This window comes from Corvus moneduloides, chromosome 19, assembly GCF_009650955.1.
Source record: "Corvus moneduloides isolate bCorMon1 chromosome 19, bCorMon1.pri, whole genome shotgun sequence".
NCBI lineage: Eukaryota > Metazoa > Chordata > Aves > Passeriformes > Corvidae > Corvus > Corvus moneduloides.
In genome coordinates, this window is record NC_045494.1 from 1139786 (window position 1) to 1164218 (window position 24433).

The 24433-nt window shown below is 63.6% G+C and overlaps 3 protein-coding genes and 1 long non-coding RNA gene across 5 annotated transcripts in view; 1 reads left to right on the forward strand and 3 right to left on the reverse strand.

Annotated features, from left to right (window-relative positions):
- Window positions 1–3327: 3327 nt before the first annotated feature.
- CEP131 (centrosomal protein 131) lies at window positions 3328–15765 on the reverse strand. Its single transcript, XM_032129429.1, is given in 28 exon segments — window positions 3328–3493; window positions 3571–3631; window positions 4240–4382; window positions 4483–4660; window positions 4944–5086; window positions 5171–5245; window positions 5386–5503; window positions 5601–5708; window positions 5947–6148; window positions 6388–6421; window positions 6423–6491; window positions 6920–6949; window positions 7828–7944; window positions 8017–8142; window positions 8443–8580; window positions 8688–8879; window positions 9244–9426; window positions 9549–9649; window positions 9781–9949; window positions 10601–10717; window positions 11478–11595; window positions 11786–11944; window positions 12031–12144; window positions 12247–12365; window positions 12473–12587; window positions 13386–13471; window positions 14106–14298; window positions 15648–15765. Coding segments are annotated over 28 exon segments (3393 nt in total). The 5' UTR covers window positions 15764–15765; the 3' UTR covers window positions 3328–3424.
- Window positions 15766–16463: 698 nt separating this feature from the next.
- TEPSIN (TEPSIN adaptor related protein complex 4 accessory protein) lies at window positions 16464–20488 on the reverse strand. Of its 2 annotated transcripts, none has more exons than XM_032129440.1 (13): window positions 20386–20488; window positions 20098–20170; window positions 19759–19850; window positions 19572–19665; window positions 19356–19423; window positions 19180–19258; window positions 18996–19067; window positions 18600–18800; window positions 18343–18514; window positions 17992–18105; window positions 17783–17861; window positions 17567–17701; window positions 16464–17295 (listed from the first exon to the last, which is right to left on the reverse strand). In XM_032129440.1, the coding sequence occupies exons 1-13, from the start codon at window positions 20425–20427 to the stop codon at window positions 16837–16839; spliced, it is 1680 nt and encodes a 559-aa protein (XP_031985331.1). In that variant the 5' UTR covers window positions 20428–20488; the 3' UTR covers window positions 16464–16836. The 2 variants fall into 2 exon arrangements, with proteins under 2 accessions (XP_031985331.1, XP_031985330.1); XM_032129439.1 differs by having other exon boundaries at window positions 17992–18108.
- A 463-nt stretch (window positions 20489–20951) lies between these two features.
- On the forward strand, window positions 20952–21363 carry LOC116453717. The gene is made up of 2 exons (XR_004243912.1): window positions 20952–21067; window positions 21160–21363. It is a non-coding gene; the product is annotated as an uncharacterized LOC116453717 (long non-coding RNA).
- Window positions 21355–24433, reverse strand: part of SLC38A10 (solute carrier family 38 member 10) — a 30976-nt gene continuing 27897 nt past the window's right edge. The window contains exon 16 of the mRNA XM_032129428.1: window positions 21355–24269. Within this exon, the coding sequence (XP_031985319.1) occupies window positions 23122–24269 (1148 nt within the window). The 3' untranslated portion in view covers window positions 21355–23121. The remainder of the gene's footprint in view (window positions 24270–24433) is intronic.

The window sequence follows — 24433 nt, forward strand, 5'->3', positions numbered from 1 at the left end:
GAAGCTGTGGGTGCCACTGGTCACAGAGTCCACCTGGGACCCAGGTTGGACTTTCCTCCAGGGTCATGGCAGGGCAGTCCTGTCCCATCCTGTCCCGTCCCGTTCCTGGGAACCCCCATCCAGGCCCTTGTCCCACCCCTTGCTGGGCTCAACTCTGAGCACGGGGCTCGCACATCCCCACCACCAGTTTGAATATTTAAAGCCAAATTTTGCGTACACGATTAATTTTTTACAAGCCTTCAAGCCTGCACAGAACAGCACCACGCTGCACATGTCACGTCGCCACAAATAGATACAGGCCTGGAAAAATTACCGGCTGCTGGGAGAATAAACACGCTGGAGCCAGCTTCTCCCTTCTCCCTTGCCTCCGCATTTCTCTGCTCCAGAGCAGCTCTGTCCCACATGATCCCCCAGTGCCTCTGCCAGGGGTAGCAGGGGGCTGCTGATGCCCCGTCACTCATTTTGGAGACCCCCGGCTGGGGTGCGCCCCGTTGCTCCCCTCCCCACTGGGTCCCTGGTCCCTTCTGGATGCCCAAAGGCCATGACCCCACATGTGGGACACCCTGAGCTCCTCCATGAGCCTTCCTGGGTGTCAGAGTAGCCGAGCAAAGGTGGCACTGACCTGGTACAGTGTCTGTGTGTGTCAGGAGCATTTGGGGTCTCTCGGAGCTTTGGTGCCATTGTTGCCCTCTGGACTGGCCGTGGTCCTGTGTGAGTGGGTGGCCACGTGCGTCTGAGCTGGCACCGGCTGAGTCACGGCCAGGCAGGACGGGGGTGGGTAGCTGTGCCGAGCCCACACCGGGCACCCACCCGCCTGCACCGGGCACCCACTGGGCCCAGCCATCCCCAGCATCCCAAACATGCTCAGCTGGTCCCAATGTGGGTGGGACAAGGATGAGCTGAGGCCTTCCTGGCACTGGCAAGGGGCAGGGGGGCTTCGGTGAGTGGGAGGGGGTGAAATCACCCGGATGTTGTGTTGGGGATGGCAGCTCCAGTGCCCAGTGTTCCTTCCCTCCTGTGTCTGGGAGAGGGTGGGATGGGGAGGAAGATGAGGATGGGACGGAATGGGAATGGGAATGAGAATGAGGACTGGGGGGGATGGAAGTGAGGATGAGATGGGAAAGAAGGACAGAGATGGCCTGGGGATGGCAGTGGGATAGGGATGGGATAGGGGGATGAGAGTGGAGTGTGTGCCTGCCTAGCCCTGCTGTGCCACCCTGCCCTCCTTGAGAAGACCTGAAATCCCCAGTTCAGCTGGGACACTGAGTGCAGCAGCCCATGCCCCAGCACCCTCCTTGCCCAGGTGACACCCTCAGTAGCCCCACCTGACACATCCAGGAGGAGGGTTGAGCTCTGTCACAGTCACCCAAACCCACCGCCCGCCCTGTGCCCCCTGTCGCTTGTCCTGCTTCCCACCAGATTTCCAATGTGGCTGTAAAAGAGAAAATCCCAAAGGAGAATCGAGGCCCAAAGCCCCAGGGAGCCCCTCAGGTCCAGCCCTGAGGTCGGGGCGGGTGGCAGGGCTGATCCAACCCCAGGCAGAGGCACAGGGTGGCACCGGTCCCCTGACATCCCCTCCCGGTCCGGGCAGTGCCGCTGCCGCCGCCCCAATTAGCAGGGGAGATTACAGATCCTTCCCAAAGGGAGATTACCCTGCTCGGATCCTGCCACTTGCGCCGGCTTCCCGGCTGATTTGTCTGGGGCTGCAGCTAATCCCCTTCCGGGCAGACAGCAGATTGAGCCGCGATTCCCTCCTTCCCGGCCCCGCGGCCACGGGGCGGCCAACGGGCCCCGCTCGTCCCGCTAATCCCGGGGGAGCCGGGGGGAGAGGGGCTCCTTAATTGGGGATCTCTGGCAGGGCCCGCAGCGGCCGCACAGTCGCCGCCAGCCTGGCTGAGCGCCCGCCGTGCCGCGGCTCGGCAGGGACGGGGACGGGGACAGGGACGGGGACGGGGACAGGGACGGGGACACGGCTCGTGGCACGCGGGACCCCCGGGGTGCGGGCGGTGGGCGCGGGCGCAGCCATCCGGTGAAAATCAGCATGTTCGTTATGCAACGGCGCTGATTTATTCATGCCTGAACCGGGCACTGGCCTAGAAATTAGCCCGGGCGATGCCGGGGAGGGGCCGGGAAGATGCGGGAGCACACGGAGCCCCGGGGAGCGGCGGGAGCAACGCCGGGAGCAGCGCCGGGCACACTCCGGGCACCGGGGGTGGGTGCTCACCCCGCAGCGGCGATGCCGGACGGGGCTCTGGCTCCTACCCCGGATCCACGGGGCACAGGCACAAGCCCTCCTGGACGGGCAACGAGGGGGCTGAGCCCCCTTCTGCCACGCCAGAGCTCCCGGGGCCGCAGCCGCTGGCACAGGCTCGGGCTGGCCCGTGCGGGGCTGTGCAGGGCGGGGGCCGAAGCGGCGCTCAGGACACCCCTTGGAAAAGCAACAGCAGCGGAACAAGCGCCGTGCCCGGCCTGTCCCGGCACACCGGGATGAGCGCTCCAGCCTGGGAACAGAGAGCGCACGGGCATGGCTCCGCTGTGCAGGACCCCAGCCACCCTCTGTGTCCCTGCCCCGGAGCTGGAGGAACTGCTCGTGCCCCACAACACCCAAATCAAGTGCCAAAGCACGGGCAGGGATCTGGGCCATCCATGGGCTGCCTTGGGATCATACCGGCCCCGGGAGCTGCAGCCAGGAGCCCGCGCTGGGACAAACGCCAGCGTCGGGAAGTGGCCGAGCCCCTGTGCAGCTTCCTGGGGTGACAGAGGGTTCCTCTGCGGCTCCATGTCACCGTGGAGGCTCTGGCAGTGCTGCCACGGGGCAGGGCGAAGCTCCAGCCGAGCGCAAGGACCAGCAGGACGGATGGGAAACACCCGGGACTCTGCTGAGAAAACATCTGCCGGCCCCCGCTCCGAGCCCCGGCCCGGGGGAGGGAACAGAGCGGCTGCATGCTCCCGGCCGAGAGGAAACAGATGCCACCGGCCCAGCCCAGGCATTTCCCGGCCCTGTCAGGGGGTGTTGAGGAAGCTGCAGGTAGCAGAGGCTGTGGGATCACATCCTGCCCTGGCTCTGCCTCCCTGCGTCCTACTGGATATTTCAGTTTAGAACGGGAAGCAAGGCCTAGATAGGGGTGCTGGGCACCCTCGGAGCAAGGGAGGGTCTTGGGATGCAGGAATGGGGTCGGGAAGGTGGGAGTGGGCACAGACCTCGAGCAGGAGCCACTCGTGCCCTGGCACTGACGTGCACAGGTACAGAAACAGCTGTAGAAACCAGCAGAGATTTATTATCAGAACAAAACTCCCAAACATCTAAAGGCCACCAAGTGTCCCAGCACGGCCACCGCACTGGGACCAGGCTGTGGAGAACGAGGGAAGAGGGAGGGGAGAGCCTGACCCTGACCCCAGCCCCGCTCCCTGCCCGGCAGGACGGTCACTCCGTGGCCAGCTGCCGCTGCTGCTCCAGCAGGGATTCCAGGAGGTTGGCTCTCTGCACGGCCGCCTGCAAAGGAGCACAGGGGAGAGCTCGCGGTGCCCGGCAGAGCCACAGCCGGGCAGGGCGGGGCAGCCCTCACTCACCTCGTACTGCTTCCGCAGGCTGCTCATGCTCTCCTCCTTCCTCAGCACCGCCGCCTTCACCCTGACACGGACATGGGGGGCCAAACACCGGGCTTTCAGCCCCGGGAGCTCAGCCCCTCTCCCCCAGCCAAAGCTGGGCTCCAGGTGCCATCACACCTGGCAGCACCTTTATTGCATTGCTGGGTGCTGGGTAGTGTGGACTGACTGGTCTACAGGAAGAAAGGCACATTAGCTTCCTAAGTCCTAATTATCACAGTGTTTTAAGGATGTCCCAGCTGCCCTCAGCCTCTGTGGCTGTGCCCTGACCCTGGGCCCTGCCCCTCTGGAGAAGATCACTGTGGCTGCCATCACAGGTATCGTGTGTGAGCCTCGGAGAGCCCCCAGGAGGTGACACCGATCCTGGCCAGGGCTCCTGCCAGGGAGGAACACAGACAGAGCTGTGCTCCACTGGCCTCTCCTGGCACTCATGTTCTGCAGGCAGGGACAGGAACAGCCCTGGGGACGGGATGGCACAGAGCAGGCCAGCAGCGACAAGGAACAGAGGATTCAGGGTGTCTGAGCAGCAGCCGGCTCGGGCAAGACTCCTCGGCCCGGTTTGCCTGGACAGGGCTGGAAGCCATTCCTGAGGATGCAGCACTGAGCTCCTGCACCACACCCGGGCTCCCTCACCTCCTGTGAACCTCCTCCAGCTCCCGGTCCTTCTCCCGCACCAGCCTGTCCAGCTCCAGCTGCTGCCGGGCCCTCAGCTCTGCCATCTCCGCCTTCAGCCGCGAACTCTCCTCCTCCGTCCCCACCAGCCTGTCCGCAAACTCCTGCCGAATCACTTCAGTCAGGCCTCTGTGCCCCTGGGACAGCTGGTCCCGCACACCCAGGCACGGGCCAGGCAGGGCCCTGGCTCTGCTCCTTGCTCACCTTCCGGATCTCCTCCACCTCCTGCTCCTTGTGCTTCAGCAGGCCCTGCAGCCGGACGCTCTCCCCTTCCAGCTCGGCCAGCCGCCCCTTGAGCTCATTGCAGCGCTCCTGCAGCTTCCGCTCCGACCGCTCCAGCTCCTGCAGCTCCACCTCGTACTTGTCTCGGATCCTCTTGATCCTACCGGCAGGAAGGACAGGCAGCCTGGCTCATCCCGCTGCTGCAGGGATCATCCCAGCCCCCTTGCTGCTGCAGGAGGGACCAGGGCACAGCAGCAAGGGCACAGCTGCCCCATGGGAGATCCAGGGCTGCTTCCTCAGGTGAGAGGTAAACTTTGTCCCTGTGAGCTGCTCCTTCCTGCACTAACACTGCTCCAGAGCTCACTGGAGAGATGCCCAGGGGACAGGGAAAAGGGACCAGCCCCTGGAGGACCTGGACCCTCCCTCCTCCCCTTCCCCCTCACCTGTTCTCTGCTGCCCTCTCACACTCCTCCTTGGCCAAGGACGTGTCGGCCTCCAGGCGCTGGATCACCAGCTCGATCTCCTTGTCCCTCTCCTTCCTCATCTCCTCCCGCAGCTCCCGCTCCCGAGAGAGCAACCAGGCTTCCTGGGAACAGGGACAGCAAATGCAGCCTCAAATCCCTCTCAGAGCCCGTGGGTGGCACCTCCGGAGGACAGCTCTTGCCATTACCTCCTTCTTCACATAGTTGGCCTCCCAGGCCTGCTTCTCCAGCTCCAGCTGGTCCTTTAGCACCTTCAGTTCTGCCTGTGAGGAGAAGGGAAAACAACAGCTCAGCCCTGGGAGCATTCTGTGCCGGCTGGGAGCAGCTGCTGGCGCTGCCCCGGTAGGGTCCGAGGCCTGGTGGTGCCAGTGCCCAAAGGGCTGGAGGTGAGGGGGAACCAGACCTGGTGCCGCCTCTCCTGCTCCTCCTTCTCCTTGGCGTACTCGTCCCGCAGCGCCCGGGTGAGGGCCGAGCTGTTGGCCTCCAGCTGCCGCCGCAGCTCCTCCGCCTCCGCTCGCTGCCTGCACAGACACAGCTCCCAGCATCCACACCAGCACCTCTTCCCATGGGAGCCCGGCCCCAGGGCTGCCCCCAGCCCCAGGCCCCCAGCCTGCTCACCTGGCTGCTTGCTGGCTCAGCCGCTCCTTCTCCTCGGCCACCTCGGCATAGAGCCGGCGCCGCTGCAGCTCCAGTGCCTGCTCCTCCTGCTCCAGCTGCTGCTCACACCTGCGGGGCACAGACACTCCACGGATGTGCCTTTGAGCACTCGGCCTCTTCTCCACCCTGCCCTTCATGATGCCAGAGGACGCTCCTGGCTCAGGGGCATCGCCCACCTGAGGCCGGTGAAGAGAAAGGGGCTGCTCCCCACAGAGCTCCAGATTTTGGGATCCCACCAGCAGATTGATGCTGGACAGCACCCCAGAGCTGTGAGCCCCAAGGCAGCACTGAGCCCGGAGTGACGCACCTCTGCCGGGCCCGCTCCCGCTCCCGCTGGCTCTGCTCCTCCTTCTCCCGCTCCAGCAGCCCCCGCAGCTCCTGCGCCTGCCGCCCGTAGTGCTGGGCTGCCCGCTCGTCCGACTGCAGCAGCTCGGCCTCGTGCAGCAGCTTCAGCTGCCGGATGTCCTCGCGGTGCTTGGCCATGAGCTTCTGGATCTCCGGCTCCAGCCCTGCACAGCGGGAAGGGCGGTCACGGCTCGGCCCAGATCCCACCCCGCTGCCCTTGGCCGGCTCAAAGGGGCTGGTAAGAAGGGGGGATGAGCACAGAGGGGTTTTCCTGCCCTCTGGCATCTGCTCCACCAAAAACAGGGAGCAGACACTGCCCACACCAAGGAGCTCTTCCCAATATGTCCTGGACCACCCGGGTGCTGTCCCGGCTCCACCTGCTGCTGAGGGAGCCTGCCCGTACCTTTCACAGTGATTTCTTTGATCTTTTTGGTTTTTTTCCTCAATCCACTTCTCCCGTCGGACTTTCTCAGTTGCACTCATGAGTTCCTTCAGTTTCTTAATCTCCTGTTTGGAAGCAAATGGGAAAACCTCAGAGAAGCTGGGAGAGAAAAGCCCTGGGAGCCTGGGAGCCGGGCTGTTGGGAAGGAAGCTGTGGAGCTGCGCATGGATACAGGCACAGCCCTGGCCAGGTGTGTTCTTCCAGCCCAGAGAAGTGGCCACACACTCTCCTAGTGCCTTCTCCTCCATCCCCTTGGGAAAGTGCTCACTGCCAAGATATGAGAGCACCGACGGAGAGGGAAGGGGAACTGGGGGCTGCCAAGGGTCCCTGCATGCGGGGCAGCCCATCCGTCCCTGTGTGATGGTGCTTTCCTCTCCAGCCTTCCCTCTCCCTGCCACAGAAAGCACTCTGGCAGGGGCTGGAGCAGGGCCAGAGCAGGTCAGGGCACGAGAACAGAGGGCAAGGCACAAAAGAGAGCAAAGACCACATTTACCTCACAAAAGGGGCCCAAAGTGCGCCAGACCTGGGGAGAAAGAAAGGAGGGGATGGAGAGAGAAGGGGAATGTGGGGGAGAGGCAAATCCACACAGCCGTGTCTGTGGGAGCCACGGGCAGGGCGGAGCTGGGCAGGAGTCCGTGGTGGTGAGAGGAGACACAGCTCAAGGGGCAGGGACAGGGACATGCCAAGGGACTGGCCAGGAGCGTGCCACAGGAGACCAAGGGACCCCCACGGTCTGGCCAGGCATGAGCTCAGCTCCAAGGTCAAGGACAAGCAGGCACTGGGATGGCAGAGCTGTGATAAGCCCAGCGGTGCTGCCTTCCTACCAGGCCTGGCATGGGGCGAGCTGAGCTGTCTCCATCCACAGGGGAAGCAAAATTCCTCCATGGCATTGGGTTTGTGCCAGCATCACACCCCGGTCACCCCTAGCCTGGGAGAGCTCTGCTTACATGGGATCATGGAATCACAGAATGGTTTGGGTTGGAAGGGACCTTAAAGCTTCTCCAGTTCCATCCCCTGCCATGGGCAGGGACACCTGCCACTAGCCCAGGGTGCTCCAAGCCCTGTCCAACCTGGCCTTGGACACTTTCAGGGATGGGGCAGCCACAGCTGCTCTGGGCACCCTGTGCCAGATGTGTGGGAAGGATCTCTCTGAGCAGAGCCTGGGAGCTTACACTGTCCCTTGGTCAATGCCACGCTCCTGGCTCTGGGCAGCAGAGGACGGGAGCCTTTTGGGGAGCCAGGACAAAGCTCCGTGGTGACAGGGACCTCCTGTGCACAGGGAAGAGCTCCTTGGAGTGTCAAGATCCCACTGAGGTGACAGAGACTGTACTGCTCCGGGCAGAGGCCCCATTTGAGCAAAATCAGGACACACATGTCCCCCCACCTTCCCTGTCCCCTCACCAGCTCGTGCTGCTCCTGCATCTGGGTGATCTTCTGGCCATACTTGTGGTCCACTTGTTTCAGCTCTGCCACCACAGCCTCACATTTCTCACTCAGCACCTTCTTGTCATCGAGGAGCTGGGCAGGGCAAGGGGCCGGCATCAGGCAGGTGCAGCCACCTCAGCCTCTGCCTTCAGGAGCTGGGATTACCTGGTCGATGAAGGCCAGGTGCCTCTGGATAGCTGCCTCATACTGCTCCCTCTGCAGCCTGAGCTGGTGGCCGAGCTCCTTCTCGGTCTGTTTGACGTGGCGGTCGGTCAGCTCCCGCTGCTGAGTCTGTGGGGAGCAGGGATCAAACAGCCACGACATGGAAATCACCATCAGGCCAGGAAAATGAGGGACAGAGCTAAAGCAAAGCCCTGGTGCCCACATTTCCCACCCCTGTCAGCAGGAACATCCAGCCTCCCTGGAGTTCCGTCAGAGGAGAAGGGAGTTCAGCCCCAGGAGAAGGGGCTCCCCACTAGATGATCTTTAAGGTCCCTTCCAACCCAAACAATTCCATGATTCTGTAAAATCAAGGGATAACCCTGATCACATGCTTCATATCCCCGAGAACCACATGCAAGGCTGACACACCAGAGCAGTCTGCAGCAGGCTGATGGCTCTCTTCTTCTCCTCCACTTCCAGCTTCAGCCTCATCATGGAGCTTGTCACCTCCGTAGCAACAGCCGACACCTGCTCCACATGAGCCAGCTCCTCTTCCAAAAGGAAGCCCTGCCACAGCAGAAAAAGCATGATGAAAAGGTGGTGGAACCACTTGGAGTGAGGACAGGGAGATGGGGATGATTCCCACCAGAGTCCCACAGCACAGATGGACTCACCTCCCGCTGCGTGGCCGAGGCAGCCGACCTGGGCCTCTCCTGCTCCGACTTCTCCATCTCATCCAGGAAACTGATGATGCTTTGGAGCTTGGCCTCTGAGAGCAGAGCCCCATCCTCGGGGACCCCCGGCGAGTGGTTCAGCTTCCCAAACTTCTCCAAGTTATCAGCAGTCAGGGAATTGGAGCTGGGCTCCTGCTGGGAATTCACCGTGGTGAATGAGCACCCAGGGGAAGGCTTGGGAGAAGAGGTGCTGGCTTCTCTCCATCACTGGAGCCCAGTCCTCCCACTGCAGCCCAGTAACCAGCCTCATCCTCTGGGCTAAACCCTGTCCCACCACCAGCCCTTGCATGGATTTGCTGTTCCTTGCAGATGTCCAAGCCCTTGACGCACCAAACAATTCCTCTATCACCTCCAAACTCCTCCATCTCCACCTCCAAATTCCTCCATCACTCACTCCAAGCTCCTCCACCACCTTCCCTGGCAGTGCCCAGCCGTTGCTCACCAGGCAGCCATCACTGTCCAAGGATGGACACAGCAGTCCCATCCCTCGGCTCACCCTGTCCATCCAGGCATATCTGTCCTTCTTGAGGAGCTTGGGTGGGGGCAGCAGCTCCGGCTCCTCCTCCAGCAGCCGGAGTGTGTCCAGCAGCTCATTGAGCGTGACCTTGGACGGAGCCCTGCTGCCAGCAGTCACTGCTGTCTCCAGGTCCTCGTTAGCCACCTCCCTGGAGCTCACATCCTAAGGAGAAGATGAGAGAGTGAGAGAGTTTTCTGGGTCTCCCCAGAAACCAGCAAAGGCTCTGCTGTCACGCTGGCAGAGCGGCTGCTGCCAGGACCCCCAGGAGGCACAGCCAGACCCACCTGCAGTTTGTCCTCTGCCCCGGGGTCCTGTGAGGGCACGGAGCCAAGAGCTGCCAGGCCGCTTCCTTCCGGCTCCGTGGCTGCCGAGGGGGAATTGGCCTCTACAGGAACCAGACTGCTGTCGGACACTCACCCCAGCCAGCCCCTGGGAAGCAGCTCCTCAGAGCAAACAGCGCCTTGTCCCTTCCTTCCCCTCACTCCCAGAACTCTGGGGCACGCCAGAGGGACTCACCGGTGTTGTTGGCTTTGGTGAGGCTGCTGGCCGGGCTGACATTCCTGGCTGAGGCAGGTTTGGCACCAGGCTTCTTCTTGGGCACCCTCCTGCTCTCCTTTACCAGCACCAGCTCTTCTGCTGAGTGCTGCATCTCCGAGGCCTTTTGGGCTCTTTTCTGGTGCAGCTCCTGCAGGGACAGAGGAGCCATCAATGCCCTTAAGTTTTGGGAAGGCACAAGCCTGTGTTTGCAAGGCTGTGGCAGCGTTTTTGCATCCTCCAGCTGCTCACTGCTGTGTCTCCCCCAATCCCCCCCCGATGGAACATGATTCCAATTAGAGCAAAGAAAATTTGGGGTTTAAAACATCCCCAGCTTTACTGCCAACTCCTGCAGCCTGTGCCAAGCCCATCTGCACCACCAGCTGCAAGAGCAGGGTGACAATGACGTGTTGCTTCCTGCCAAGGGACACGGAGCAGTACTCGGCCCTCTCCGGAGGAACCCTGCTCCTGAGGAGGGTCCCATTCCCAGGGCACGCACATCCTCAGCCATTCCAAGGAGCCTGGAGTCTCCCTGTCTCAACAGCACCATTTTCCTGAGCACTACATGGAAACCAGCACTGTCTTCATAAGCTCAGAACGAGCTGCCAAGGCTTGGCAGGAGCACAGCAGGAAACCGCTCTGTGGCACCTCCATCTCCAGAGGGAGCGCTCCATTTCCAAGGCTGGCTCTGATCCCGCCCCATGCCAAGCCCTTGGAGATGCAGAGAGGCCTCTCGCTGCCTCGCCAGATGATGCCAACAAATGGTGTCACACAGGCCACGACAGCCTGGCCCTGGCCCTACCTGGATGGCAGCGTGCCGGGCCAGGCGCGCCTTCTCCTCTCGGATCTTCCGGCGTTCCTCGTCCTTCCTCTCCTGCAAATTCAGGATGTTCCCCTCCTCCATCCGCTGCTGCCTTTCCTTCCAGAGAGGAGGATCACAAGTGTTACTGAGAGTTCTCCAGCACCCACCACTGAGAAGTGTGAGGGGCACCCACACCTGGGTCACCCCATATCCAGGCTTTCCATCCTCCCCTCTGTGCAGGTGAGGAGCCCTTGGCACAGCTCCACTTTGGAGCAGCTCATTTTCTTTAGATCCTCAATGCAATTATTATTATTATTATTATTATTATGTCATCATCTGGGTCTGCAACCACCAAGGAGACAAGGCTTAAAAATAGACTCACATACAAGAGCAAGGGAGCTTTTCATTACTGGGATAAATAATTGAACACAAAGAAACACAAATAGCTGTGAAATGTCATCACTCTAACAAGCCACCTCATTAGGGATTCATTAGGATGAGCCGAGATGGGGCATCCCTTCTCCGGCCACCAGTGTGGCCCAGACAATGGCAATTACGGGAGGCTTGTGCTGCTACTGCCAGTGTCTGCCTGCTCCCAGGCAGGGGGCTGGGGGAACTGGAGCCGGGTGGTGCTGAGCCCTTGGACCTCAGCTCCGGCTGGAACCCAGCCCAGGCTAATCCCTGGACACAGCCAGCAGCACTCTGAGGGAACAGGACCCTCCCCAGCTCTCTGGACCATGGAGGGGCTGGTTGGATGCAAAGCCAGAACCCCCTCGACTCTCACAGCCCAGGTCTGGTGCCTAAAGGGACCGAATTGCGCGGCCAGCGGGACAGCATGTCAGAGGGTCTGGGCTACAGAGCAGGGCACAGGACCAACCTCCCTTTTGGCAGCCATCAGGCGCCCCAGAGCCGCAGCCGCCGTCCTGTGCCGCTGTGAGTGCCGCCGGTACCAGCGCTGGATGGTGACAGCAGCCAGGTTCACCTGCTGGATGAACCTGTGGGGACAGGGAGGGAGGGTCAGCATAGCCCCAGGGGCAGCAGAGCACAGGCGGCTTCCCCACAGCACCGGGACCTGCAGGTGCACTAAGAGTGGCCCTTCCCCAGTGTGAAATCCCACAGGACAAGAACAAGCTCCCCTGGAGCTCCTCACTCCTCCTGGCACTGTCCTCCTGCCCCTTCCCTCACCTCTCGGCCTCCTCCTCAGTCACCTCCCTCCTCCGGGGAATGCTGCTGCTGCTGTTGTTGTTACGGGTCATGATGTTGTTGCTGGAGAAATTCTTCTGAGACTTGACGAAGCTGCTGCTGCCTTCCCCGTCCTCGTTCGAGGTCGCTTTGACGACATTGCTGGGACAGAAGGTGAAGCCACTCAGCCCTGTCCTGTGCCACACACGACCCCGTGGCCAGCCCAGCTGCAGAGCCCCCACACTCACTTGAGGGAACTGGGAGCCTGGTTGGAGCTCTTGGGAGCAGGGCCCTTCTCAGCAGTGGAATAGTTGTTGTGCACCATGGTGGTGACGCAGTTGCCCATCGCGCCCTTGTTGCTCCTTGTGTGGCGAGAACAGGAGCATCAGGAGCAGCACCTTCCCCTCTCCGGGTGTTTTCTCCACGCAGTTCTGCCCACCCCCGCTCAGGACCCCCTGTCCTACCTGTTGTTGGCGGTGAAGTTGGCAGCCAGGAGCACGGTGGCTTCCTTCCTCCTCATGCCCGTGGGCGGCTCGAGGCCGTGGGAGCCGGAGGGGCCCGGGAATGCCCGGGGCTGGTCATCCTGCCACAGAGTCAGCAGGGATAAGGCTACTAAACCCACCTCCTCAAACACCACCAGGAGCACAGAGCCGGCCTGGCCCACCCACTCCCAGAGCCTGCTGTCCTCACCAGGATATTCCACGTGGTTTTCTTTTCTGGGGAAGTTTTGCTCAGAGTTGCCAGTTTCTTCCTTCCTCCTGGATCGCTCTCAAAGAAGGCCAGGAAGTCTCCTGTCTGCTCCGAGCTTTAGCCAGACCCAGGGAAGGCAGAGAGGAGAGAACAGGGGTTCTGGGATAACTCACAGCCACAGGACACGCTCTGGCCATGCAGGGCACTTGGATACTCCAGTGTGACACAAGGGGACAAAAAGGCTGGAGAATTGTTACACGGCCACAAAATCCACAAATGACTCCTTTTTACACAGAGCTTTGGGTTTGAGGGTGGTGTGTGGTGATAGGGATGGGCACAGACCAACAGGAGAACAGAAAATCCCAACTCAGAAGGCATTGGGAACAGAGAGCTTTTGTCTCCTCACACAGCCCAGTTATGGCCTTGGTGGGTCCATGAGGGCTGTTGGAATTAAATGGAATGGTTTTTGTGACAGCCACAGAAATACATTCCATTTCCCTGAATAGAAATTCTTCCCTGCGATGACACTGAGGCCCTGGCACAGGTTGCCCACAGAAGCTGGGCACTTCTCTGGCAGAGAAGTGTCCCAGGCCAGATTAGACAGGGCTTGGAGCAATGTGGTCTAGTGGAAGGTGTCCCTGCATGGGACTTTAAGGTCATTTCCTACCCAGGCCATTCTGTGATCCTATGAAACGCTAAACAAGGGACCTCCTCTTCAAAAAAATAACCAAAGCCCCAGACCTTGGTTTTCCAGGGCCAGGCTTTAACTCCTGGTGTGCACAACAGAACTCAGGGTACATTTTGGAAAGGCTCCTGTTCCCCCACAGGACCAGGGAGGTTGGACACAGGGGTGGGGTGTCCCCCAGGGGCACCCACAGGATGGATGGACACACGTCCGTGGCTGGAGCTGTACCTGTGTGAGCTGTTCACCCGCTGGTTCACCTGCGTGGTGCTGTTGGACCTGCGCAGGTTGTTCATGGCCCGGGATCCCGCATCCTCCTGCGGAGAGCAGGGATAAATCCAGCAGCCACGTTCAGGAGGAGCACAGGCAGGCTCCCCCACCCCCTCACCCAGCGGGACACGGAGTTCTCGCTGCCCCAGGGCTGCCAAGCTCTCCTTGAGGCAGCGGGCAATGACACCTCGCTCGGGCGCTGCTGAGCCAGCAGGAACACGTTCCTTAGCACAAGCTCCCGGGAACAAGGGCACGGGAATGCTGCCAAGGGATTACTCAGCATGGAGCACAGACTGTCTGCTGCTGGATCCTGACGGAGCCCAGAAAGCACCTGGGGCTCATTCTCTGGGGAACCCCCACTCAGGAGCGGCAGGAACAGGGGGTGCTCGATGAGGGGCAGGCTGGGCCTGACATCCCAGCAGGAGACACCAGGAAATCGGCAGTTTCCAGACGGAAACTGGTGCAGGGAGCTGAAGGGCAAGGAAGGGAAAAGAGGGAATCCTGACGCTCCCTACTTGCTGTTCTGCATCGAGCAGAGAACCACGAGCAGCGACCGCCGAGGGCGGTGCCAGAACAAAGCCGGGCTGGTGCTGGGGGAACCACGGCATGCACGGAGCCATCCCAAATCCCAGGCACGCACTCCTTGCCCTGGCACAGGCGGGGGGAAGGACACGGGCTCACCGGGGCGTTCCTCTTGGCTTTGCTGTCGGCAGCCACGGACACGGAGCGCGCCATGAGCTTGGCAGGAGAGGCGCTGCCGGGGCGGCGCGACACCGGCGCCGGGAGCCCCGTCAGGATCAGGTCTGCGACATCGGAGCTCTGGACGGAGCAGCAGCTCCGGGTGCTCTTCATGCTGGAGCAGAAGGAAGGAGCCCTGGAAGCACAGCGCAGAGAGAGGGGAAGGCATGGAGCATCCAGCCTCGGAACCAGGCGCTCTGGCTCCTGCAAACACCGGCACACGGTGCCGGAACTGTTCCAACAGCACAAAACACCTTCCTCCAAATTGCCACATGGCAAATAACCCCAAGCACAGCCCGGGAGAGGCTCCGGGTGAACTCCTCACTGCTTTCACCCAACACTCTGGCTGCCCATGAGCTGCTGTCCCATTTATGGGCCGGGATTCCAGCAGAGGACGAAAGGGAGGGAAAAGCCCTGCTCCCCATCCCGGGCTCCTTCACTCCACACAGCCCACGGCTGCCAGAGGATCACACGGGCCCGGAACGGCCTTATCTGTGCAGGCTGGAGGTTCAGCTCACCCCACATCAGGTTGGGATGCTGAAGAACCACCTGGGCAGCTCCCAGGGGATCCTCCGCCCACCCAGCTCCCAATCCCTGCCGAGGGTTTATTTGGAAGTGTCCCTGCCCTCTCAGGGGGCACAGGGAGGGCTGGGCCCCCTCCCAGCTCGGGGCAGCACATTCCCACCTTTTCCCCTCTGCATTTCCCCAGCCCCATTGCTGAGCCAGGAAAAGACCACATCACTTTTTTCTTTACATTTATTACCCACACTGCCCCTAAACCCGCTCCCCTGGCAGCCCTGGCTTCCCCTCTCAGGGCTCCACCAAAGCCCTCGGCAATGCCTCTGGCTCCACAGCCTGGGGAAACAAACGGCTCTCATGGAAACCGCTGGGCTCACGGCAGGAAAGCAGGGCTCAGGAGCCCAGGCCCAGCACAGCACCCCGAGCCCCTCAAAGCCCTGAAGCTCAGACTCCCTAGCTCTGAAGCCCCACGGCCCCAAGCCCGCCTATGACCCAGAGGCAAGCCCTGGCCCCTAAGCTCCCAAATCCCTGAGCCCCTCAGGATCACCCAGGTCGCACACCTATTCCTCTAAGCTCCCAAAACCCAGACCCCAAAAATTCCCCCACTGCCAAGGCCCAGAACCCCAGCCACAGGTGCAAGCCCAAGCTCCCAGTGCACAGATGCCCCCAGGACCTCCTAGGACACCCATCCCCAGGCCCCAAGCCCCCCAAATCCCAGACCTCCACCAAGAGCCCCCCAAGCCCCAGACCCCTCCCCAGGACCCCCAGAACACCCAGGCCCAAGCACCCCACGACCCCAGCCCATATCCCCAGGCCCCAAGCCCCTCATGACCCAGACTCTTTCAGAACCCCCCAACTCCCAATCCCCGCAGACCCCCAGCCCAGACCCCAAACCCTCCAAGCTCTCCCAAGCCCCAAATCGCCAGATCCCAACCCCTCACGACCACGGCAATGGGCCCCACGCACCCACACGCGGGTGAGACTCCCCTCGCTCCGGGGGCGATGCCGAGAGCGAGGCCCTGGCCCTGTCCCAGCTCCCCCTGGAACTCCCTGCGCTCCCCCGGCCCCCGCTCGGCCGCCATTAAACGCCCCCAGCCCCTCACCTACGGCCGCGCTCCGGCCACAGCCACTGGGCGGGGCCGGCGGCCAGCGACCAATGGGAAGGGAGGGAATGGCGGGGGAAGAGACGCGATTGGCTGAGGCGGAAAAAGGGGGCGGGAACAAGGAGGGATGGAGGCGGGGGCGCGGCTGGCGGCGGGGGGGCGGGGCTTAGCGGGAGTGAGCCAATGGGGTGATAGGAAGGAGAGGGGCGTGGCTTCGGAAGGCGGGGAAATGGGCGGGGCTTGGCCCACGTGGGCGGGGGGCGTCATGGGGTTTTTGGGGGGAAAATGGGGAAAATGGAAATATTGGGGAGCTGAGAGGAGGACTGGGGCTAGTGGGGAGCTATGGGGAGGGGGGAGCTGTGGAAGATGGGGGAGTCATAGGGCTATTGAGGGAGGTGGGTTGGAGAGGGGAATCTATGGGGCAGGGGGGGTCATGGGAGTACTGGGGGGCCATGGGAAAAAGTGGAGCTGTTAGGGGGTTCTGGGGTAAGGGGAGAGCTGGGAGGAAGAGGGGAAACCATGGGGCTACTAGAGGGGCCGTGGGGTGGGGGAGAACAGTGGGGTAGGGGGAAAGCTGTGGGGCTGTTGGGCGGCCATGGGGCTATAGGAAAATGTGGGGCTGCGGGCCAGGAGGAGCCATGGGCCAGGCTCCATCAGCGGCGCAGGAAGAAGCCACACATTCCCAGACCCGAGTGGGGGTTTATTGGTGGGTCCCGGCCCCATGGGGACAGTGCCTTCTCCCACCCCACCCCCACAGAGCCCAGGCTGGAGCTGGGGGCCACCCAAGAGCACTCATGGCCGTGCTGGGGTCCCCAAAGCACCCCCAGCTCAGTCCCAGCGGGTCCCACACCCCCGTCCGGCTCAGAGGAGCAAGAGGTCGTACCCCTCTGCCTGCCCTGGAACACCACAGACAGCAAGAGGGGCATTGTCCCCTGATGGAAGCCCTGGCCCCTGCGGCCATTTCACAGCCCGTGTCCCCCTGAGGCACCAGGACAGCGCAGGCCCCGCAGGGAGGGGGGCACAGCCCCCCAGCCCCCGGGGCCCGACAGCAGCTACATGTTGAGGAAGGCGAAGGCCGATGGCTGCCGGGTGCCCTCCATGTCCGACCCCCCATCTTGGGGCTGGGACGGCGTCTGTGGCTCCGCCGGTGGCGAGTGTGGCCAGAGCACCGCGCCGGGACGGGCCACCAGCTCCATGCCGGCGAACAGGGACAGGCTGGGGGCCACCGTGCGCCCTGCCAGCCTGCTCCCCCCGTCCTGCTCGCAGGGACAGGCCGGCACCGCGGCCCCGGGCTGCCCGGGGGGCTCCGATCCCACCCCCGGCTCCTCAGCGGGGGCCGTGGGGGCCGCAGGGGTCGGGGCCGGGCTCAGGGGGGTCAGGAAGCTCTCGTGCGCCAGGGCCGGGATGTCCACGAGCAGGTCCTCGGCCGAACCCACCGAGGGGGCTGAGGGCAGGCGTGGGGCCCTCGGGGAGGGCTGGGCCCGGCACAGGGCCTCGAACTGCCGCAGCATCTGGGACAGGGGATGGGCGGAGTGAGGGCGGCTCGGGAAAAGGGCTTGGCCCTGGCACCTTTTCCCAGGCAGAGGGACTGTCCCCAGTGTCCCCTCCCAGGGCTCAGAGGCAGCATCACCCCACCCAGGCTCCCCGCTCCTGGGAAAGATCCCACCCCTCTGGGACATACACGCAGCCATTCCCAAGAGCTGTGTGTCCCCCAAGGGCTGTCAAACCCATCCCAGGAGCCCCCACCCTGGGGATTGGGCACAGGGCTGTCCCCAGAGTCACCTTTGTTGCTCGGTTGGCCACAGGCCCAGGGCTGCCTTGGCTGAGGTGCTGCAGGCGCTGCCGGGTCATGGTGAAGATCTGCTCCGGGGAGAGCAGGTCGGAGCAGCCGAGGGCAGAGATGGCACACATGGACCTCTGTGGGAACAGGGAGCGTGGCTGAGCCAGGCAGGCCCCCAAACATCCCCCAGCCCTCCCCGGGGAGCCCCCTGTGCTCACCATGCGGACGCTGTCACTGGGATCCTCCAGCGCCCGGCCCAGCAGCTCCAGCACCACCTCACAGTTCAGGAGCCCACACCTGCACAGGGATGGGGGTCACTGCAGCCCCTTCCCATCCCGGGGGTGCAGGCCCAGGTAGCCAGGGAAGGACTCAGGTTGCCCCCCAGAAGCCCCCACAGCCCCAAAGAGCACCTGCCTCCATCACTTACTCCTTGAGGAAGTGCTGAGCTTCCTCCCTGGTGAGGAAGACCCTGGCCCCGCGCATCAGTCCCGACACCAGGCTCAGCTCCCGCCGGCAGTCACCCGGGCTGTCAGCGTCCACCCTGCTGGGGACACACCTCGTGGGGGCAGGGGCCACTTGCTTACTCCTGCTGGGGGCCCTGCACAGCCCCCGACAGACAGGGACCCCCACCCAGAGCAGCTCTGCCCGCCCATGCCCGGCAGGACGAACATCCCAGGAGGCACACACTCTGGATTAGCAGTGTGGAAACAAGGGCAGCGCACCTGGGGACGCACCTGGGACAGTCCCAGGGCAGGGGAGCCCCCCGGGCCCCTCTCACCTGTCAGCCCCGTGGCTCAGCTCCCGGCTGGCCCCAGAGCGGCTGTCGCTGCCGGATTTGCTGCCAGAGTCCGAGGTGCGGCTCCGCTCGTTGCCCTGCGAGGATTCCCGGGAGCTGTGCCCGCTGTCCGCCTCCTCCCAGCCACCCCCGGCCAGCCCCGGCTGGTGGCTCACTGCAGGGACAGTGGTGCTGAGCTGAAACCCCCAAGGATGGGTGGGGACCCCCCAGATTGCCCTGGCTGCTCCGGCAGGACCCACCTCGGGATCCGCGTGGCGTGGGAGGAGCCGGGGGTGGCATGGCCGGGCTGCTGGCTGGGGATGGGGCTCGGACGGGCTCGTAGGTGTCCTCGGGGAGGTCCCCACGGAGCCGCTGGGGCCCCCCCGGCGCCGGGAGCACGGCCTGGGCCACGGCCTCGGCTGCTCGCTGGAGGCTGCTCAGCAGGGCCTCCCCTGTGGAAGCTGCGAGGGGCTGGGATGTTGGGAGAATTCTGGGAGACCAGCCCCATGGGGATCACCCCAACACTGGGCTCCAGGCTGGGAAGGGGGGGGGGAGGGAACTCTGGCAGCTCAGAGGACAAGGCACAGAGTGACCCCCATGGCCCTGCCCCAGCTCCCAGTGGGAAAGGACTCAGTGAGGGCCCGGCCAGGACTCACCGGAGCCGCTTTTGTCACTGCTGAAGCCGAATCCCTGCAGGGAGCCACAGGGGCTGGGGCTGGAGCCCATCCCTGGGGGAGAAACAGGGAATGTCAGAGGGAGCACAGGCACTCAGGGTTCCCCTTTCCTGCTGTTTCCCTGCCCCCCTGACCGAGGGCCCGTCCCGGGGGGGGCTGCGCTCACCGGCAGGGGCCGGGGGCCGGGCGGGCAGCGCCAGGGGCTGCGGCAGTGGCGCATCTGAGAACAGAATGGTGGCCAAATCCTGCGGGATTGAGAGAGAGAGGAGCGTGGGCAGCGCTGGTAACCCCAGAGTCCCCAGAGGAGGGGGCTGGGGGCTGCCCTGTCCCTCCAGCACCCACCTGTGCGGCAGCCCGCACCTTCTGGTTCAAGCTGTTGCCGTGGAGGGGGTCTGGGGGCCCGGAGAACACTGCAGACACACAGAGGGGAGCATGGGGGATGCTCCCAGGTGGGGTAGGACCCTGCTCCTGGCACAGCCCCCGCAGCAGGAGCCCTTCTGAGGTCTCCAGCCCTCCATGGGGCTGTTCCTGCTCTCCCAAGTGCCCCCAGCCCATTACCCGCGGCCTCTCGGATGAAGTTGGCGTTCCTCTTCAGCTGTAGGACAAACTGGGGGGAGCCCTGGGAGCAGGTGTGCAGCAGGATCTTCAGCACCTGGCTCGGGGGACAAGGACAAGTCACAGCTGCCCTCCCTGGAGCGGGGGGTTCCATCCCATCACCCGCCCAGTGCTCCCAGCACGGACCCACCTTCAACTTGACGTGGCAGGAGCTGCTCTGCAGCCGTGTGAGGAGATGCTCCAGCAGGCACTGGCTGCTCCCGGGGGACTCGTGGGAGATCTCTAGGGACGGGTTAGGGATCCAGCCGGGACCGGAGGGCACCAGCAGCCCCCCGAGTGCCAGGAGTTCAGCCCCTCCACAGGGTCCCAGCCAGGGCCCATAGTACCACGGCTGCCCACAACCAGCCCCGCAGACCTCCAGCGCCCACCACGGCCTGGAGCACCCCCGGGGAACTCCCCCTGTCCCGGGATCCCCTCCCTGCCCGGGGAAACCCCTGCCCGGGGCCCCTGCCGGCTCCCCGAAGGATACTGGCAATCTCCTCGAACAGGTACCCAGGGCAGGGGGTGTCGTCGTCGGCTGTGCCCCTCAGCAACACCGGCAGCTGGAGGAGGAGGGGGCGGCGTGAGAGGGGGCGGACCCGACCCGGACCCCGGTGGCGGGGACTGGACCGAGGCCCAGGGGCAGGCCCGGCCCCATCAGGGCTGTGTGAGACCGCTGTAGGAGCCCGTGGGGGGGTGCAGCGATGACGTCGCGGGTGGGCAGTGACGCCACGCCCCCTGCAGCCCCCTCCCACCCCCCAAGACCCCCCGTCCGTACCCGGCTCAGGAAACTCAGCCGGTCCCGCAGCGGAGCCGCCATGACACTGCCGGCACCGGCCCTGCCCGGCCCCTCAGCGGCGTCAGGGCACCGCCCCCCGGAAGCTGTTCTGCACCAATCAGAGAGCGAGGTTCTGCCGCTCAACCAGTCATCGACGAGAGGGGGCGGGGATCCAGCCGGAAGGGCCCCACGGGATTGACGCCCGAAGGAGGCGGGAAGTAAACAACGGGCATTTCCGCCAATCAGAGCCGCCCGTGCCGAGCGGCCAATCAGAAGCGGCTCGGTTCGAGGAGCTACCGCCCAATAGAAGAGCGCGGCGTGTGACGAGCGGGGCGGGCAGCCAATCGCGGCCGCCCGGGCATGGCGGCGCCCGTGCGGTGAGGCGATGTCGGGGCGCGGTGTGTGGCTGCGGGCGCGGGCGCGGCTGCGGCGCTTCCCGGCGGCGCTGGCGGCCTGCGGGGACCAGGTGGGGCCGGGGGGCGCAGGGCGGCTGCAGGGGCCGGCTCCAGGGTCGGCTCCGGGGTCGGCGGGTCCCGGCGGCCCCCGCTCCCGTCCCGTGTGATTCCCGCAGGCCGCGGCCTACGGGCGGTGCGTGGCGGCGGCGGCGGCCGGGCCGGCGGAGCTGCGGCGGGACGCGTGCCTGGAGGAGTTCCAGGCGCTGCGGGAATGCTTCGCTCGGGCGGTACGTCTCTGTCCCAGTCCCCGTCCCAGATCCGATCCCGCTGCCGGCGGAGGGGGGCGTCCAAGGCCCGTCCTGACTGCGGCTCTTTGCAGGCAAAGGCGACACCGAAGTGACCCCGGAGCCGCCCCCGCCTGGAGACGTTCGGGGGTAATAAAACCCTCAAACCCACCGGTTTGTCCTCAAATGACGGAGCCCCCGCGGCCTCCCCGGCTGCCACCCGCTCCCCGGCTCCAGCCCCGGGCTGGGTGAGGGTCACAGATCGATTTTTATTTATTAAAAAAGAGGAATTCAGATCAGAATGCTTCAGCTTATTTTATTGATGGGCTCAGCCCGCGCTCCGGGCTTTCCCTCCCAGCGTTCCACCCGCCCCGGGGGAGCCGTTCCCGGCGGGACAAGGCAGCTCCCGCCAGCTTCCAGCCCAGCTCGGGGTGCCCACGCCATTCCCACGAGCAGGAATGTCAGGAGCATCTTTGGTCCCTTATGTTCACACGGAGAACAACAGACAGGCGGGTCTGACCCCGCGGGGCAGGAGCCGGCGGCAAAGGGGATGAAGGAGCCGATCGGGCTCTGGCTCCCTCTCACTTCAGGAAGGCTGCTTGGTGCCACAGCCCGGATCCATCTCCTCAGGGCAGACCTGGAGCCGAGCTCCAGAGCCCATCCCTGCCTCTTGGAGTGGCTCCGGGGCTCTCGGCCGTGGTGCTTGTGCTTGACGACAGCGTTAATGGAGAAGCTCGTTGGGATGTTCAGGGGGTTTAAGGCCACAGTGTTCTGGGCGCTCTTCCCAAAGGACTCCCGAGGCCGCTTCCCTGTGGCTCTGGGTTGTGACATCGTGGGAGCACCAGGCAGGGGCAGTCCCACCCCGTCCCAGCTCTGCAGGGTCCCACTGGACACAGACTCGAGGTCGCCAAAGACATTTGGAGGTCGGGAAATAAAACCCACCACAGTGATGAGGTCTGAGGGCTCCAGGCTGGAAATTCTCAGCCCATCTAGGGAGAGCTTTGGGATTGGATTCCGTACATTCACCAGTCAGGATGTAAAAACACAAAACCCAAAAAACCCACGGGATGAATCACTGGGAGCCTGAAACAACACAGAGCTCTTGGGGAAGCTCTTCCCTTCCTCACTCACCAAACAAATTTCCAGAGGTGGAGCAGGGAGCTGTCTGGATGCAGAACAGGGTGGGGGGAGGCTGGGAAGAGCACACGGAACACAGGGAGAGGTAGGTGTGCATGAGCCGAGCCCCTGGATCCACCTGGCTCTGCCACGTTTGTTCCCAAACTACTCACCTCCAGCAGAAGAATCAAGCTGGGTTGGGAAGGGTCGGGGAGGAAGTTGAGCTTCTTAAAGCACTTTGGAGAGGGGAAGTGGAGCTGGAGAGCACGGAGAGGAGCACCCGGGGAGGGCAGTGAGAGCAGAGCTCCGTGTGATTCCAGTGCGTGGCCAAGAAATCCCATCCCTGGGAAGAGGCAGCACAACGGCAGGAGTTGTGCCCGGTTAAGGCAGAATTTCTACTAAATGAGGTTCCTAAACCACCACTGTGTCCCAAACACGTGAGGCTCTGCTCCCGATGCAACACTGGAGCATTGGCTCCGCTGGTCCTCAGCTCACGGCTCTCTGGGGTAAAGTCCTTCCCGAGGTGTGGATCCCAGGTCCCCTCGGCACAGCCGGGGCGATGGAGCCCCTTCCCGGTTCTGAGAGGAGTTGGGAGATGGTTGGAGAAGGCAATTTGATATGGATGAGATGCTGGAAAAGGTCCTTGGAGCCCTTGGAGCAGCGGCCTGGCAGGGAGCCGAGGTGGATGGCAGCTCTGGAAGGCAGGGGACAGCAGGAATGTCGCTTCCAGTGTCGCCATCCCCTCGGCCACCCGCAGGCACACACTGGGGGTGCCGCTGTGGAAGCCCCCAGGATGGTGCTCAGGGATCCAAGGAGATCCTGTGGATCCGAGCGCTGCATCCAGCAAAGTGCTGCTGGCTTAGATCTCTCCATGCCTGAGCAACGGCCCAAAATCCACTGGTGAGCCTGAGCCTTCCCTGTGGAGCACGGCCACAGCCACGTCACGGGCTCCTGTCCTGTGTCACCTGCTGGATGTGGCGGCTGCGCACCAGGTGCTGCGCGCCCTCGGCCACCCGGCTCAGCCGCGTCTCCAGCGCGCTCCGCAGGTCGTTCACCTTCACATCGGGGAGGGGGTTCAGGCCGATCAGGACCCCCCCGGCTCCCGGGGCAGCCGCCTCCTCCTCCTCCTCCTCCTCCTCCTCCTCCTCCTGGTCGGGAGGCAGCAGGTCCCGTCTCCTGCGGCGCAGGTCCAGGCCCCCCTGCAGCTTCAGGTCCCGGTTGGGTTTGACGTCGCGCTCCGGCTGCTGCGGATCCCCGGGGGTGGCCGCTCTGTTCTCGGGCTTCGGCGCTGGAGCATCCTGAGGGCCGGGTTTCCTGTCGGCGCCGTTGGAGGGACCCCCATCCCCACGGCCCTGCCGGCCCCGCGGCTCCTCCCGGGGATCCTCCTCCTGCCCGTGCCCATGGCCAGGCGGGCCCCGCTGCAGCCCGCCCGCTCCCTCGGCCTCCGCCCCTCTCTGCCGCTCCCGCTCCCGGGGGTGCTGCTCCCTCACTGCCACATTCCTGTTACTGGAAGAGTCCGGCACCACTGCCAGGTCCTTGGGCTCCACCTGACTCAGAGCTTTGGCTTTAAGGTCTATTCCTGAGTCTCTTTCCAAACTCTTTCCTGCTACTCCCTGAACTTTGGCAGCCCCCGGCTGTTCTCTTTGGATGGGAGCTGTAGCTGCTTCCACGGCTTTCAGGAAATTCTTCTTCTCGTGGACATCTCTTCCAGCTTTGGCTTCACGTTCTCCTCCCAAATCCTCTGCCAAGGGCTTTTTCTCCAGGTGATTTCTGGCTGCTGGAACACGCTGGGCATCCCCGTGGAAGGGATCCCGGTTCTCCGCAGGATTCTTAACGGCTCTGTCATTCTCCTGCAGCGGCACCTTCCACTCCTTGGGAGGCACCACAGGAATGTCACGCCTGTGCCCAGCCTCTTCCAGCCTCCCCACAATGTCCCTCTGCTGCTTGGTGGAATCAGGGGGCTGCTGGCCCGGGCGCTGCTCCGTCTGCTCCTTGCTCAGCGGCTTCCCGGCCGTGTCTCCCTTGGCTCCGAGCCCCTCGTCCTCCCTGCTCCTGGACAGGGGCACGGCAGGCTCTGGCTGCGCTTCCGCTGCGGGACAAAACCGACATGGAAAAGGGTTTGCTCAGGACATTCTCTTCTCCTGCCACCACATTCTGTGCAACACGAGATGAGGCCACACGGGAGGACGAGCAGAGCTGTGGGGCGTTATCCCTATGCTTGGGGCTGCATCCCCACCTCCAAAGCCAGAAATA